Source organism: Camelus ferus, chromosome 16 (genome assembly GCF_009834535.1).
Source record: "Camelus ferus isolate YT-003-E chromosome 16, BCGSAC_Cfer_1.0, whole genome shotgun sequence".
NCBI classification, from domain to species: domain Eukaryota; kingdom Metazoa; phylum Chordata; class Mammalia; order Artiodactyla; family Camelidae; genus Camelus; species Camelus ferus.
In genome coordinates this window covers 26,275,639-26,289,980 of record NC_045711.1, presented here as the reverse complement: position 1 = coordinate 26,289,980, position 14,342 = coordinate 26,275,639, and the positions used below count along the sequence as shown (strand labels likewise).

Below are 14,342 nucleotides of genomic sequence, written 5' to 3'. Positions count from 1 at the left end.
TTGGGAGAGTCTTGGCCACACTTCCACTGAAGTCAGAAAGCAGACACCAACAACTACTGTGTCCACTGCTGTGCTGCGGGGCCGCGGGGCTGGGGGTGAATGCTCTAGGGGGCGGTGGGCACAGGTAGAGAAGGAGGGTTTTGGACTGTCTATGTGTTTCACTTGCTGAGTGACCTTGGGCAAGTTGCCTAATCTCTCTCTGTCTCCATTTCCTCATCTATAAAATCAAGGTAATAATAGTAATTATAATAAATAAACCAGGCAGTTCTCAGCACTTTACATATGATGATGCATTTATTCCTCTTTCACTACCCTATGAGGTCAGAATTCATTTTATCCAAATTTGGCAAATGAAAAAGATGAGGGAAGCAAGGCACAGAGAGGTTAAGTAACTGGCCCAAGATCACACAGCCAGCAGGTGGCAGAGCCCCAGGAGGTGGCCTCTAGATTTTGCGCTCTTCACCACAATACCATGGTCCCCCCCTGAAGGCCGACTGTGAGGATGACATGAAATAATACCCGTAATGTGCTTATTAGGGCCTGGCACGCGGCACGCGGTAAGCACACGCTTACGGTCAGCTGGCCCTGGGATTATTCAGGTTATTATTCTCATTCAATTCTTGTGTCCTGGGAGAAAAGAGCACTGCCCTCAGCCCCTACCAGTCCCCTAACACCGGGCCCAATGCTCGTGTCCAACAAGCCAGCCGAAGGAGCGGCGTCTGAGCTGTGGCCACTGGGATTGACATTTGGCGTCAGGAGCCACGATGGCGGCTGCCCCGAGCCCCAGCGCCTGGAGCCCACTCCCCTCCTCTCCGCCCTTCCCAGCATCTGCTCAGACCCCAGGCAGCTGGCCCTGGAAACAATCCCCCGCGGCCCTGACCTTCCTGGCCTTGGTCCAGCAAGACTCACCTCCAACCTCTCCCCATCCTCTTGGACGTTCCAAAGTCATGCTTGGAGGAGACCACAGAGACACTTGGTAGGGGAACCAGCCCAGAACTGCGTTTATGGGGCCCTGCCTATGAGCTGCCATCTGGAAAAGGCGATCTGCTCGGGTTGCCAGACACCAGCCAGAGCTCGGTGGAGCCGGGGGACCGAAGATCATGGTCCTAATGCTTTGCAGCAACTCCATTCGGGAAGTGGCGTCTACTCCCCACCCTTGATTTGGCCTGGCCTCATGACTTGCTTTCATCCATAGAATGTGGTGGAACATTCAAAGCCCAGGCCTCAACTTACAGCTTCCATGCATGCCCTCTCAAGACCACTGCCCCAGACCACCATGCCATGAAGGCCGCTAAACCTCAGGAAGAGAGACCAACAGCCCAGCTGTCCCCACCCAGCCCAGCCCCAGTGGACAGCCCAGGAACTCAACTTTGTGAGCACGTCCAGGAGGGACTAGCACAGAAATGACACATCTAAGCGCCTAAGGTTTGGGGTGGATTTCTGGACAGCAGGAGGTAACCGACCAGAAGTTGTGGCCGGAGCAAGGCTGGTCTTATTCCTCCCGCTCTCTGTGTGTTCCCTGGGGATCGAGGGTCAAGGAGCAGCTGCAGTGTCTGAAGCTTCTGTGCTGGGAATCGACCTCCAGGGACTGTGCCTGATCTCTTTGGGGGAGACTGTCTTTCTTGGTGACTATTTCCCGTTCTGCAGGCAGGATGGCCTCTGCCTTCCCCAAGCCTTCTCTGAGCCCCGACCTGTTCCCCGCTCACACTGAGCTGGAGAACTCTCTGGCATCTTCTAGTCTCCAGGGGCTGCTAGCTGAAGCTGAAAACCCTGCTTCCAACCCCTACCCCACCTCCAAGCCACCCCCAGGAGGTTCTGCACCCCAGAGGACTTGAGCAGACAGCTGGGAGCAGGCCTCTTCCTTGGCTGAGGTGGGAAGTTCAGAGTCATACTCCCTGGTGCCCCATCATCAGTCAGAAAGCAGAAAGCGGGTCACAGCAGAGACTCCTCTTGGGGGAACACAGACACAGGGCAGAGACCACCTGAATCCTCCCACACTGAGAAACCCCACGAATGGGCCTGATGGGTCTCTGAGGAGTAGGGGTGGGGAGGGGGGAGTCAGGCACCAAGGCAGCCCCCAGGAAGCAAGGGTCATTACCATCTCCCCACGCATCTGTCTAGACCATTTGCCTGCCTGAGCGCATAACTGAGTCAAAATCTAATTAGTTTTTGTGTCCTGGCTGAGAGCCAAGGTTCGGGGGAGGGGAACGCACCCCCAGGATGATCTGAGGAGTGGGCAAGGAAAGAAGGAGGCTCTCACGGCAACCTGGGGTCTCCGGTCCAGCTGTGTGGGGAGGAAGAATGAACATCTCATTTCCATGCACTGAAATATCCCTGATCAAAAACATATGTTCCTCTGCTGGGGACCACCTCCCTCCTCTCCCATCCCCAAAGACCTCAGGCATCGCACGCCCACCCTGCGCCCATCTCTGTGAGCTGGTTACCAGTGATTCGGGCCAGATTCAAATATGTCAATTTCAGGTGATGGATGATCAAGCCCTTCCTAATTTGCATGTTAAGTTTCCTAGTGGTTGAAATAAATAGCCTCTGTTCATCAAAGAAGAGCTTTCCTCTGGAGCCTTTCACAAAAGGCGGGGGGGGGGGGGCTGCTTCATCCGCATGTTCTGTTCTGCACTCCGGGGAGTCTGGACAGACAATGCCCCCTGTCCCCAGGGCTGCCGAGTTGGCTGTGGAAAATCCTCAGTCGCTGGAAAGTCAGAGGAGACGAGTGGGGAGAGAGAGGGTGTGGCTGGTGTGGGTGTGTGCATACCTGTGTGTCCTAGTCTGTTCCTGGCAGTGAGGCTGGGGCCAGAGGGTCCACGTCCCTGGCTCCACCCCTGATTTGCCGCGTGACCCTGGATGTGTCACTTTACCCACTGGACCTCAGTTTCTGCATCTGTAAAATGGGAAGCCTAATGACGGCTTTGCAGTCTCCTTAGACCACCCTGTGAGAATTAAGCTTAGGAACGCTGATGAGGCTCACGTGTGCGCCTGTGGGATGGGTGGACCATGGATGGACCCCCAGAGCTGTACCAGCAGCACAAGTGAGCGGGAGCAGTTCCTCCTTGCCTGCTCCACCTCCAGGGGGAACCCATGGTTTCATGGAAATGTCCTCCCAGCCCCACCCCCGAGGGTTCTCAGGGCTGTGAAGGCACCGAGCGATACTCTGAACCACAGGGACACCGAAAAGACTCAGCGGATATCCAAGGGGAGAAAGGAGAGGGCAGAGTCTATGATCCAGGGCTTGGCAATGACCCCACCTCCACTGCCAGCACGGTGTGTCCCCCCAGCCCCTGAGATGCTCCGCCTGACGAGGGAAGCAGCACCAAATCCAACTGGATCTCGGCGTCTTTGGCTCCTCTCGCGCCAGAACACCGCACAGCTCTGGATGGAGACGCCCGGGGCCCGGGGCCTGGGCTTGAATTCTAATCTGACGTTAACTCACGCTCCATCTGCGGGAAAAGTCATCTTCCTCTCAGGGCCATGCTGTCCCAACTGTCAGGCGGTGGGCTTGGCCGAGGGGCTGGGGGAGCCACCCTGTGGCTGTGTGACTCTCCCCAGGCCCTGGGCACTGGCCCCCAGACCCCACTGCCCTTAGCTTGAGTCCAGCAGGCTGACACCCACCATCCATCTCTGGCTTCCTCGGCAGTGGGGGGCCCACCCCCTTCCCAAGCCAGGACCCATTAGTGAGCCTGTGAGAAAACAGGTTGCTATGGAAACCGAGACAGCCAGTGTGTTAGAGACTCTCGCTTCTTTTTTTCCCCTCTTTCCCCTCACATTTTGAACTTATTCGTCTTAATTGACATAATGATTGCAACGTCACCCTGAGGCCTGGGGAGCCAGCTGTGCCCTGCGCTGCCCACCAACTGCCCTGGCCTTCCGGGGCTCTCCTTGTGGCCTCTCCCCTCCCACCTGCCCCTCTCCTGGTTCCTCCTGTCACTCACAAGCAAATCCTGAGACCATGGCCATGGCTGGTCCCCTCGGGTCCAGCAAGAACCTGTCCTAAAGCAGGGGGAGGCCTTCACCCCTGGGTGGGGGATGGGCCAGGCTTTAGGGCCTCAGGACCCTGACAGGAGATGTTCCTGGGGACCGGGCCAGGGCTGCTCCAGGAAACACCGGACTCAACCTCTGCACCCATGCTTTAAAAAGCAGGACTGCCCCACAAGAGGCCAGAGTCCAGTATTTACACTGTGGGGAGCTGGGTGAAGGAGCTGGGCCAGGCTCTCCATGTCTCCGAGCCTCCATCCTCATCTGAGCAATGAAGCTGTCACACCTGCCCTGCTCATCCTGCACTAGGACCAAATGAAGCATTGATGGAAGCAGCTCGCTCCAGTGGGAAGTACGTCTACTTGGATTGTCAGAAAAATAACAAAGGCAGGAGAGACACCCAAGAGGGGCCAGAGAGCGGCCAGCCACCCCTGCCCTCTCCCTCCCATGCCAGGCCCCTGACCCCGGCGTGGCAGGACCCCTACCGCTCAGGAGCGGGAAGAATGGCCCCCAGGTCAGGGGAAGGACAGCACGCTTGGCTGGGGGCCTCTCCCTCCTTCCCGCCCCCCTCCCCCATCCCTCCCCGAGGATTACGACATTTCTAAACTCGTTAACTTTTAATTACTACCTTCCCTCTGCCTGAGTACACTGGCTCCATGCCATGTACATCTCTATTAAAATTCAATTTATGCCCATCATAACTAATTCCTGCACTTCAGCTTTCTCACCAGCAGCCTTCAATTTTCAGACAAGACGTCCAAACTCACAGCCGAATTGGAGTTAGTCTCCAAAGAGGCTGGGAAGGGGCAGATGGGAGCTGGTTTTATTGAGGCCGAGGAGCCCAGACTTCCCAGGAGGGTCAGAATGAGGCCATGGCCAGAAAGAGCAGGGTGGGGAGAGAGGTAGGAGGGATTCAGGATTTATTTGGCAGCTTCCAGGCCACCCTTTCCATTTATAGAGCCATCGATGACCAGACATCCTTCTGTGTGTTTAATCTCATGACCACGCACGGCCCACTGGGAGGTGGCTACTAGTTTTGTTATTCCCATTTAACAGACAGGGCAGCTGAGGCAGGGGTGACGTCATTTGTCCCAAGGTGCTCTCTGCTCTGGCACGGTGTCTGCGCCCTCATCCTGCCCATTTCTACTATGTCGCAGTCACGCTAACATCAGTGACTCCTAAATGAAGATCTTCAGTTCAGGCTTTTCTTCTCGTCTGCCTGACTGTTGGATGTCTTGACCCCATCTCTCACCAACTATCCAAAACCAAGCGCAGTGACTTCCCACGAAGCCCCGGCTCTTCCAGAGGCCCCTTCATCAATCGCCTCATCACCTACCTTCCTCCCTCACCCACCGCATCGAGCTGACCAAGTCTTGTCAATTCCACCTCCTAAATCTGTCTCAGAGCCATCCATTCCTCCCGTCTCCACTGTCACCTAGACGGCCCAAGCCATCACCCGCTCCCACCATGACTGACCAACCCAGCTCCTAAAGGCTCTCCTCCAGCCCACTTCCCACCCAGCTGCCTGGCTAAATATTTTTTAAATGTACATTGGATTGTGTCCCTTCCTCGTGCAAAATCACCCCAGGGCTCCACAAAGCTTTTGGCACAAGATAAGAGCTCCCTCAGATAGTCGACAAGCCCCGCCTTGGTCGGCCTCATCCAATTCTCTAGCATCCTGCCCTCCGTGGCCACGCTGGCCTCCCAGCACCTCCCGCCTCCACGTCTGCACACACCGTTCCCTGGGCAGCCCTCCTGCTGCCAGCCCTGGTGAACTCTAATCGTCTCCAGGTCCCAGCTGCCCCACTAATGTCTTCTTTGGACTGTGCTTTCCTTCCATAGCATTCATCAAAACTGCAGTCCATTAAGACCCGCAGGATTATTTAATTCCACTTCTCCTCTGGATGGTACGATCTTCGAGGGCAAAGGTCCTTCTTATCAGCATGTCAGCAGCACACAGTACCTGCTTCCGTGTCAGGAGGGCCTCCTTCCATCTACTGCCCGTCCACACCAAACGGCTCTTCCCTTCTCGGTTCAAGCTCTATGTCTTCCACAGCCTGCCTGAAACTTCTCTAGGACACTCTCTTGGCCTCGAGCACCTGCTGTTGCTTCTTGGTCCAGGCACTTACAGGCCACGAGTGCACACTGAGCTCCTCGGCTGGAACAGACATTTCCAAAGGGCAGCGGGGAGGACAGGGCTGGCGGTGCCTTTCATCTGGCCCTCCTGGCCTGGCTCTGTGCCAGGGAGGCAGGAGGTCCCAAATCTCCACCTGGTGAGTGAATCAGCATCTCCTGATGTTCCCTCATCAGGCTCGGAGGGGAAGACCTGGCTCACCTCAGTTCCGTGACTTCCGGCCTCGGGGAGGGAGCTGAACCAGGGTGTCACATCCCTCATGTACTGAGATGCCTCCCCTGTAGGAGCCACTGAGGTCAGGGATTGAGAAGAAGAACCGAAGTGAAAGCAAGCACGGGGTCGATGATCATTTGGGATGTTCGCTATCAAGAGTTCACATCAGTGAAGCACTTAAAGCAGGGCTGGGTCCATGCCAAGTCCCAGGTGTCAGCCATGAAGAGTTCCCCTGCAGTAGTTTAAAAGGCCGGCTGGGGCCACGCCTAGAAAGCTGGGCCCTGGTGGTGCCACTGCTCTGGGAGAGGACAAGTGTGGCAGGATAGTGTGGAGCAGAGGGTGGGGACGCAGGCTTAGGGTCTGAAAGATCCTGGGTGAAACCTGACTTACCAGGTCTGGCTGTGTGACCTTGGGCAAGTTGCCGAACCTCTCTGAACTATGATTCCTAGCTCTGAGGAAGAAATAATTATAGCACCAATCTCCCAGAACTGCTGTCAAGAAGAGCTTGGTTTGGTTCCTGGTATCCACGTGGCACGTGCTCCAGTGGGATGCCCGCCAGCCTCTGCCCCTCTGGCCTTCGCTGCCTGCCCTCAATTCTAAGGGAAGGCCAGGGGATAAGCCAGAGACAAAGCAGCTGGCTCAGGGAGCTTCTCTTCATCCCCACCTCTGAAGAATTTCAAAGGCTGCAGCCGCTCTGTGTGAGTTCCCTGCTTTGTGACCGGAGCCAGGACTGTTGCACGTATGGGTCTCTGCCTGGACTAGGCTTTTTTCTCCCCACCACTGAGCCTGCACAACTTCCCGACACAAAGGACGCCCGGCTGGCAGTGGGGCTGGGCTGAGGACCCAGCCAGATGGCCAGCCTGGCTCACCAGAGTTTCCCCTCAATACACCTGCCCTTTTCCACACCAAGCAGGGCCCGTCTGGGGCCCCATGGGGAGGACTCAGCCTCAGCTGGCCTCCCACCCTCACACTTTCCCCCAGGGGATCTGAGGGGCCCCCGGCTTCTCGCCTTTTGGGCCAGAAGAAAAACACAGCATGAACGGAGTGGGGTGGGAGGAGCCAGATCGGAAACCCATGGGCATCTGTGCAGAAATGACAAAACACACTCAGGTCACACAGACCACTTGCTCCCTGGAGGAGCCCAGCCACGCTCTGGAACTTCCCTGAGCGTTGAGTTCCTCATCTGCAAGATGAGGCTAATAACACTTCTTTGTGTTCTGTGAGATGATGGATATTAAGTTCTTGAAACCGAGAGAACCTGGACAAACAGTAGTTCTTCTTCGGAAACGTGTACTTGATTATGCGTGGGAATCCATGTGTGCCTGTGTGTGTGGCCTGCCTAGCTCATTTGTTTTTCCTATTTGATTTTAAGTGTGAGAATAATTACGGGAGAAGGCATTGCCAGAGCAGGACAAAATACTCTGGTTGATGACTTTGCCAGGACGTGTTCACAGGACAGGGGGTTCAGTCCCTGCCCCCTCCTCCCCCATCACCACCTCCTGACCTGCCATTTCCTGAGCTGGTGGGGTAGCCCCCATCCACGCAGCCCTGGCTGGTGAAATGGATGCAGACTGGGGCTGAGCTGATTCAACCTGCAGAGATGCCTCCGCTGGGGAAGGGGAGGCCGGGGGAGGGAGCAAGGTTGACCACTGTGACGGAAGAGGTTCCAGGGGCAACACAGAGGGCCTGACCTTTGTGTGAGTTACCATCCTAGAGTCAGGAAGTCACACAAACGCACCTGTGTGCACCGCGTGCTCATGACATTAAACGTGTGTATGATACTTAAGGAATCGTACACACACGGAGCCCCGTGACCTCCTGGAAGGAGACGTGCTCACTTGCACGTGAGATTTCTGGCAGGTTTGTTACCAGATTTGTCCCACTATTCTATTGAGACAGACACCTCGTACAATCCTAAGGTTCCATTGATTTCATGTCTGTTGCACCTGGGACTGGATGTAGCCCATAGAATCTCACTTCATCCCCACTCTCAGCCTCTAGGGTAGGTATTACTGTGCTCAATTCCAAAGTAAGAAAATAGACTCAGGGTAGCTAAGAAGTTCTGCGCAGAGTCACAGAGCTAGTAAGGGGTAGGAGTGTGACTGCATCCAGATGGGCCTAACCCCCTGTCCAGGCGATTTCCACTCTGCCCCCATGGGTGGGTTTGGACCCACAAACTTGCCAGAGTCGCTCATACTCAGAAGGATGCCGAGGTTTTCCTTCAGGTAGATGTCACACACACACACACACACACGCGCGCACACACACCCCCCAGAATCTATAGCATAGATTCTACTGAGAATAAAGACCCTTGGAGATTGAATGTGAAGGCAAACTTCTTCCTTTGGAGACGGGATGGGAAATAGAGTTGAATTCATGACACCGCTTCCAATGTTATTTGCTCTCAACTTGCTGAGTAAATTCAGCCATCTTTCTGCCTGAAAACTCGGTATCATCACCCGACTCAAAACCTGGGGTTTGCAAGAGAGCAGGAAGCCCTCAGCAGTAAGCAGAGGTTGGAGAACATGGAAGAGAATCTGGCCAACCTCCTGCATGATGGAATTTTGAGTATGCATTTATTCAAGTGGTGAAATGGGAACATTCTGTTGAGCCAAAAGCAAGAAAGGGCTAGAAATCCAATGCGGACATGTTAAAAGGATCCAGGATCCAGTCTGAAGAAGCTCCATTGTCCAACTATGGGTTTCTACAAGCATCAAGATGAATAATGACAGGAATGGATCAAAATATACTGAACACTCAGCCATAAAAAAGAATGAAATCATGCCATTTACAGAAACATGGATGGATCTAGAGATGATCATACTAAGTGAAGTAAGTCAGACAGAGAAAGATAAATATCATATCACTTGTATGTGGAATCTAAAAAAAAAAATGACACACGTGAACTTACTTACAAACCAGTAAAAGATTCACAGACATAGAAAACAAACTTCTGGTTACCAAAGGGGACAGGGTGGGAGGGATAAATCAAGAGTTTGGAATTAGCAGATATACACTACTACATATAAAGTAGATGAACAACAAGGTCCTTCTATATAGCACAGGGAACTATATTCAATAGCTTGAAATCATCTATAATGAAAAAGAATGTATACATATGTGTGTCTGTATAACTGAATCACTATGCCGTACACCAAAAACTAACACAACATTGTAAATCAACTACACTTCAATTAAAAAAAACACCGTGAATAGGAAAAATCATCCATGAATTTATACAGATGCTAAATTATTTTAAAGGGAATGAGAAAGGGAAGATCTTTTTTACAAAAGAATGCCAACTAATATGAATAAAAGGAATGATAGAAGATCTGCTCGTCACAACTGCCAGGGTCATAACTGATTCAGGTGAGACTCATTGATGGATATTAATCCATAGGGTGGGAGATTCTTGGGGAGGAGAATATTCACACAATCTCAAGTTATCATCCAGAGAGTGGAAGATACCTCAGCACCTTGACAATGGAGAGATCTGGTGAACATCACCTTGACCCGTTGATAAAACCTATCATCACCGATAATGGGGCAAACTGACAGCGGGTGCCTTTAAGGATGAAGTGTTGAGAAGGATGTACATTCACATAATATTCTTGCCAAAAAAGGTGAATGTAATTATGAGAACATAACTGGGCAAATCCGCATTAGGGGGCATTCTGCAAAACCGGCTGAACGCGCAAAGATGTTAATGCCGTGAAAGATGGAAAAAACAAGGAAATAATAGATTTAAGGTGTCTAAAGAGTTACGACAGCTAAATCCAACGTGTGCTCCTTGTTTAGATCCTGCATTGAACAACATCAACAATAATAAAAATGTCCACAAAGGATGTTAGTGGGACGGATGGAGAAATGTGAAAGTGGACTGTGTGTTAGACAGTAGTATTGTATCGAGTGAAATTTCCTCAGTGTGAAAACCGTGCTGTAGTTCTGTAGGAAAACGCCTTGTTCTTAGGAAATTCTACTTTGGGATGAGGTGACATGATGTCTGCAACTACTCCTTAAATAATACAGCCAAAAAAGTGCACGCATGGAGGTAGCGAGAGAGAGTACAAATGATACTGTTAACTCTTGGTGAAGAGTAAAAGGTACACAGGTGTTTATGGTACTATACTCACATTTTTTTCCCAAGATTTGAAAATTTTCAAAATTGGAAGAAAGAAAGAAGGGAAGAGTGCCTGCTGTGAGCCAGGCCCTCACTGGGGGCAGCGGCGGTGAAGTAGACACGGGTGGCTTCTGTCTGCCCCACCAACAAAGCGTCCTGTGGCTGGGAGTAGACACAAGATGCAGGCCTGGCCAATCACAACACTCCATGCTGCTGCCCATCGGGATTGGTCCAGGCTGATCCAAGCTGGGCCAATCAGAATCCTTCCCTGGGACTTTCTACATGAAACTCCCAGGGAAGTTCCTCCTATCTGAAATCATGTGACTGTAAGCCTGTGATTCCTGAACTTCTCAGTATCACTCACGGGGTGAGAATGAAATCTGAACCCAGAGGTGGGCACAGCCGAGCACTCCAGAGGGGATAGGCCCTGGAAGTACCGTGTTCTTTGTTCTAAGATCCTGGGAGCCACCAAGGTGCCTGAAACTTTCGCCTCGTTCTGTGGTTTACTGGCAGACGCCCTCAGGAGCAGACCATGAAGAGTTCTGAAGGCCACACTAAGGAGTGCTGACCTTTCCTGGTGGGTACAGCACATTTTCGATTAGGGGAAAATTCTGATTGACTTGTTCTGGGGCACACAGCGGCTGCCAGCCTTCTTTGGGGCGAGGAGACAAGAGGGTGAGTTTCTGAGTGGAAGATCATTTATGTCCCTCTGAATAACTTCCACCCCACCAAGCTCTGAAATGGAATATCTGCCTTCTCCCTGGAACTTTGTTTTCTCGAACTTGCAAGCACAGTTAGCAGAAAGATGCCTAGGATACACATGGGGGAGGCGATGGCAACAAGCTTTCTTCAAAGAGAAACAATGTGGTGAATGGAAAAGAATTCAAGCCCGGTAGTCATCTGACTTGTATCTGAAACCAAACTCAACCATCTGGCCTTGGGTGTACTGTTTAATCTCTCTAAGCCTCAGTTGGCTCATCTGTAGAATGGAACACAACTGAACCTACTCATAGGATTGCTGGTGGCATTAAATGAGATACTGAGGATAACATCTGCCATCCAACAAAGTTCTTTTCATTGCCAGCGGTTATTATTTTCATTATCATCATCAACAGCTGAACCCTGACCACTACCTGGATGCTGCCAGGGACGGGGAGCCGACTGTGTCCTAAGAAAGCCCACTCCATCGCTGGGCAAGTCCGATCCTTAAGCTGAGATAGATTCTGCTTCTGTGTAATGCCCACACTCGCGTCCTTGCAGTTTCAGGCACCGAAAGAATGGCTGTGAGCCAGATAAAGAACCAGCTCTCTTCTTCCGGGGTCCTGCCCCCAGATCCCTGCCAGAAGAAGCCAAGGGCCAGGCAGGAAGTTAGCCTGGTACCACTAGCAGTGTGGTATGCCATCGGCATACATCCTCAAGCATCCGAGCACATCCAGCATCCAGGAGGATGCAGGGGGTCTTCATGGAGACCGTCAAACCTGCCCAGGGTACCAGACAGCGTTCAGGAACGACTCTGGGCCCCAACGGAAAACCATCACAGGGAACACTCAGAGAATCCCCTCTGGTCTCCTTGTGGCTTCCTTGAGAACCAAGGCCCAACACGGCCAGCATTGGGGGGGGGGGGCTCTTGTTTCCTGGTCCAGGTCTCTCACCATCCACAGAGAGGGGGGATGGTCCTCCTGCCCCAGCCCCTCCTGTTCCCTCCCTTGCCAAAGTGGCCACGTCCACCAGCCAACTAGTCCAGGTTTGGGGCAGAAGGAACCTGGGCGTGGGGGTTGCCCCGAACTCTGGCTTCCCTGCTCCATGAAGAAAAGGATGGTTTTCTGGAAAGGACAGATCCTCAAGCAGTTAAATCCCCCTCCTCTGATTTGCATTCCTGTCCTGGGTGGCAGATTTGTATCAACATCCCCAGGGCAAGCCAATCTTGTTTCCCCAACAAAACCAATTACTGCACATCAGTCCTGGGGATTAATCACCAGGCATAGGGTTGGGAGCCAATAAAAAAGGCCAAGATGGGGAACAGGAGCAGGAGGAAGGGAGAGCTGGGAGGAAGGCTGGAGCCACTCAGCTGCCTCCTGCTCACTCTTCCAGCAGCAAACTTGCCCTTGCTGAGACCCTGTTCTCTCTCCTTTTCCCCACTTGGCAGTGTCCTGTGGGGAAACGGGCCAGCCCAACCCAGCACGCAGTGCAAGGGCACAAGCAGGGATGGGAGAGAAGCCCAAAGGTCTTGCAGGGGAGTCCCACCTCCACGTACCCCCTGAACCGCCCTCCCAAATAGAACCTGTGGTTGCCCTATGCCCCGCCCCTCCGTTGGACCCAGGCCCCTCCAATAGCTCCCCCTAAGAGAGAGCAGGGGTCTTCTCAGTGGGGAGGGGAGGTGGGGATCTGGTCACAGAGACAGCCACAGCCCAGCTGCTGTGCAGTGAGCTCCCCTATCCTCAGTCACCGCCTCTGTCCCGTCCACTGTGGGCCACCCTGTCTGGGCAGCGCTCCCTGGCCCACCACCGAGCCCTCCTCTGCTGAGCTCTGCAGGGCAGGGTCTCCTCACCCTGGGGCAGCTGCCTTAGCCCCCAACGTCGGCCACCCTAGCCTCCAAGACACGCTGGAGTGGGAGCCCCCTTAAACTGCCGCACAGCCCCCTCCCCACCGCCCTGGTACCCCTGGCCCTGGCAGCCGCAGGGAGGGGCGGGGCAGCGCACTTGCCTGTACTCCAGGGAGAACTTGGTCAGCTCCCGGTTGTTGTGAAGCCACTTGAACTCCAGCGGCCAGCTGCCCTCAGCCATGCATGTGAGCACCAGGCGGTTCCCCTCCAGGTGCACCTGCGTCCGCACGGGCTCCGTCTTGAAATAGGGGGCCACGTCATCTGCGGGAAACAGAGACAAAGCCGCTGGTTATCGCTTGCTCACCTGCACGTGGTTGTTCATCTAGAGCCCTGACGCCCCGACGCAGACGGGACAGGTGCAGTGGGTAACCTGCCAAGGTCACGTGGCTGGGAAGGACTTGAACGGAGATCTGTCTGACTTCAGGGTTTGGTATTCAGAGTGAGTTCTTCCCACCTCCGTCTTCTCAGACCATGCCAGGCTCACCAGCTCGGCTGCCACCCCTATGTCAGTGCCTCCATCCCTCCTCCCTCGCAGTCTCCATTCTGTACTCTTTGCTCCTGGATTTCTCCTTCCAGGGCAGCAGGAGGGGAGGGGGCCTTCTGCACCTCAGCCAAAGGAAGTATATATGTCATAAAAGAAACAGGGGCCTGGGACTTTAGACCAACAACTGCTTTGGGGTGGAAAAAGAGGCTTGCTGCCCTCTGGCCTGTGGGAGAAAGGGCAAAAGAGGGGGGTGTGGACAAAAGGATCCAGAGAGATGGAGGAAGGAGACGGGGGCCTCTAAGCCCATGGCTGAGCAGACCTGCCCTTTAGGGGATGCGATGGGCGGGGGTGGGGGTGAGGCAGGGGAGAGCCAGCATCTGGAAATAACATCAAGGGCTAAAGCACCTGCTAAGTTCTCTTCCAGGGGCTTTAAACCAGATGCTTATTTAATCTATACGCAAGCCCACAACCAGACAGGATCATAATCCGCCTTTTAAAGAGGGGTTAGAAGCCTGCCCAGGGTCACACAGCTGGGAGGGGAGGGGCCAGCCCTGCAGGCTGAGCACTTAACCCTGCAACTGACTTGATGAAGGCAGTGTGTGGATGGAGAAGTTGGGTTTAAGGCACGAACACACAGACTCCCAACGTCTGTGCCCCCAAGCCCTTGCATTTGATAGACTGAGAAAGTGAGTTCCAGAAAGCCCCACTCAACGGCTCATCCGGTCAGCATTCACGCCGCAGGGCAAGGGAGTTTGTCATCTGATGCTCACAGCCACACTCCCATTGTTGTGAGGGGTACGAC

General features: G+C 53.6%; 1 protein-coding gene across 3 annotated transcripts in view; it reads right to left on the bottom strand.

The window, feature by feature from the left end:
- SDK2 (sidekick cell adhesion molecule 2) overlaps nucleotides 1-14,342 on the bottom strand; it is a 246,430-nt gene that overhangs the window by 116,488 nt on the left and 115,600 nt on the right. For 2 of the 3 annotated variants that reach the window (XM_032456926.1, XM_032456928.1), the window contains exon 2: nucleotides 13,158-13,317. In XM_032456926.1, coding sequence (XP_032312817.1) covers nucleotides 13,158-13,317 — 160 coding nt within the window. The remainder of the gene's footprint in view (nucleotides 1-13,157; nucleotides 13,318-14,342) is intronic. The other variant, XM_032456929.1, reaches the window with a different exon arrangement.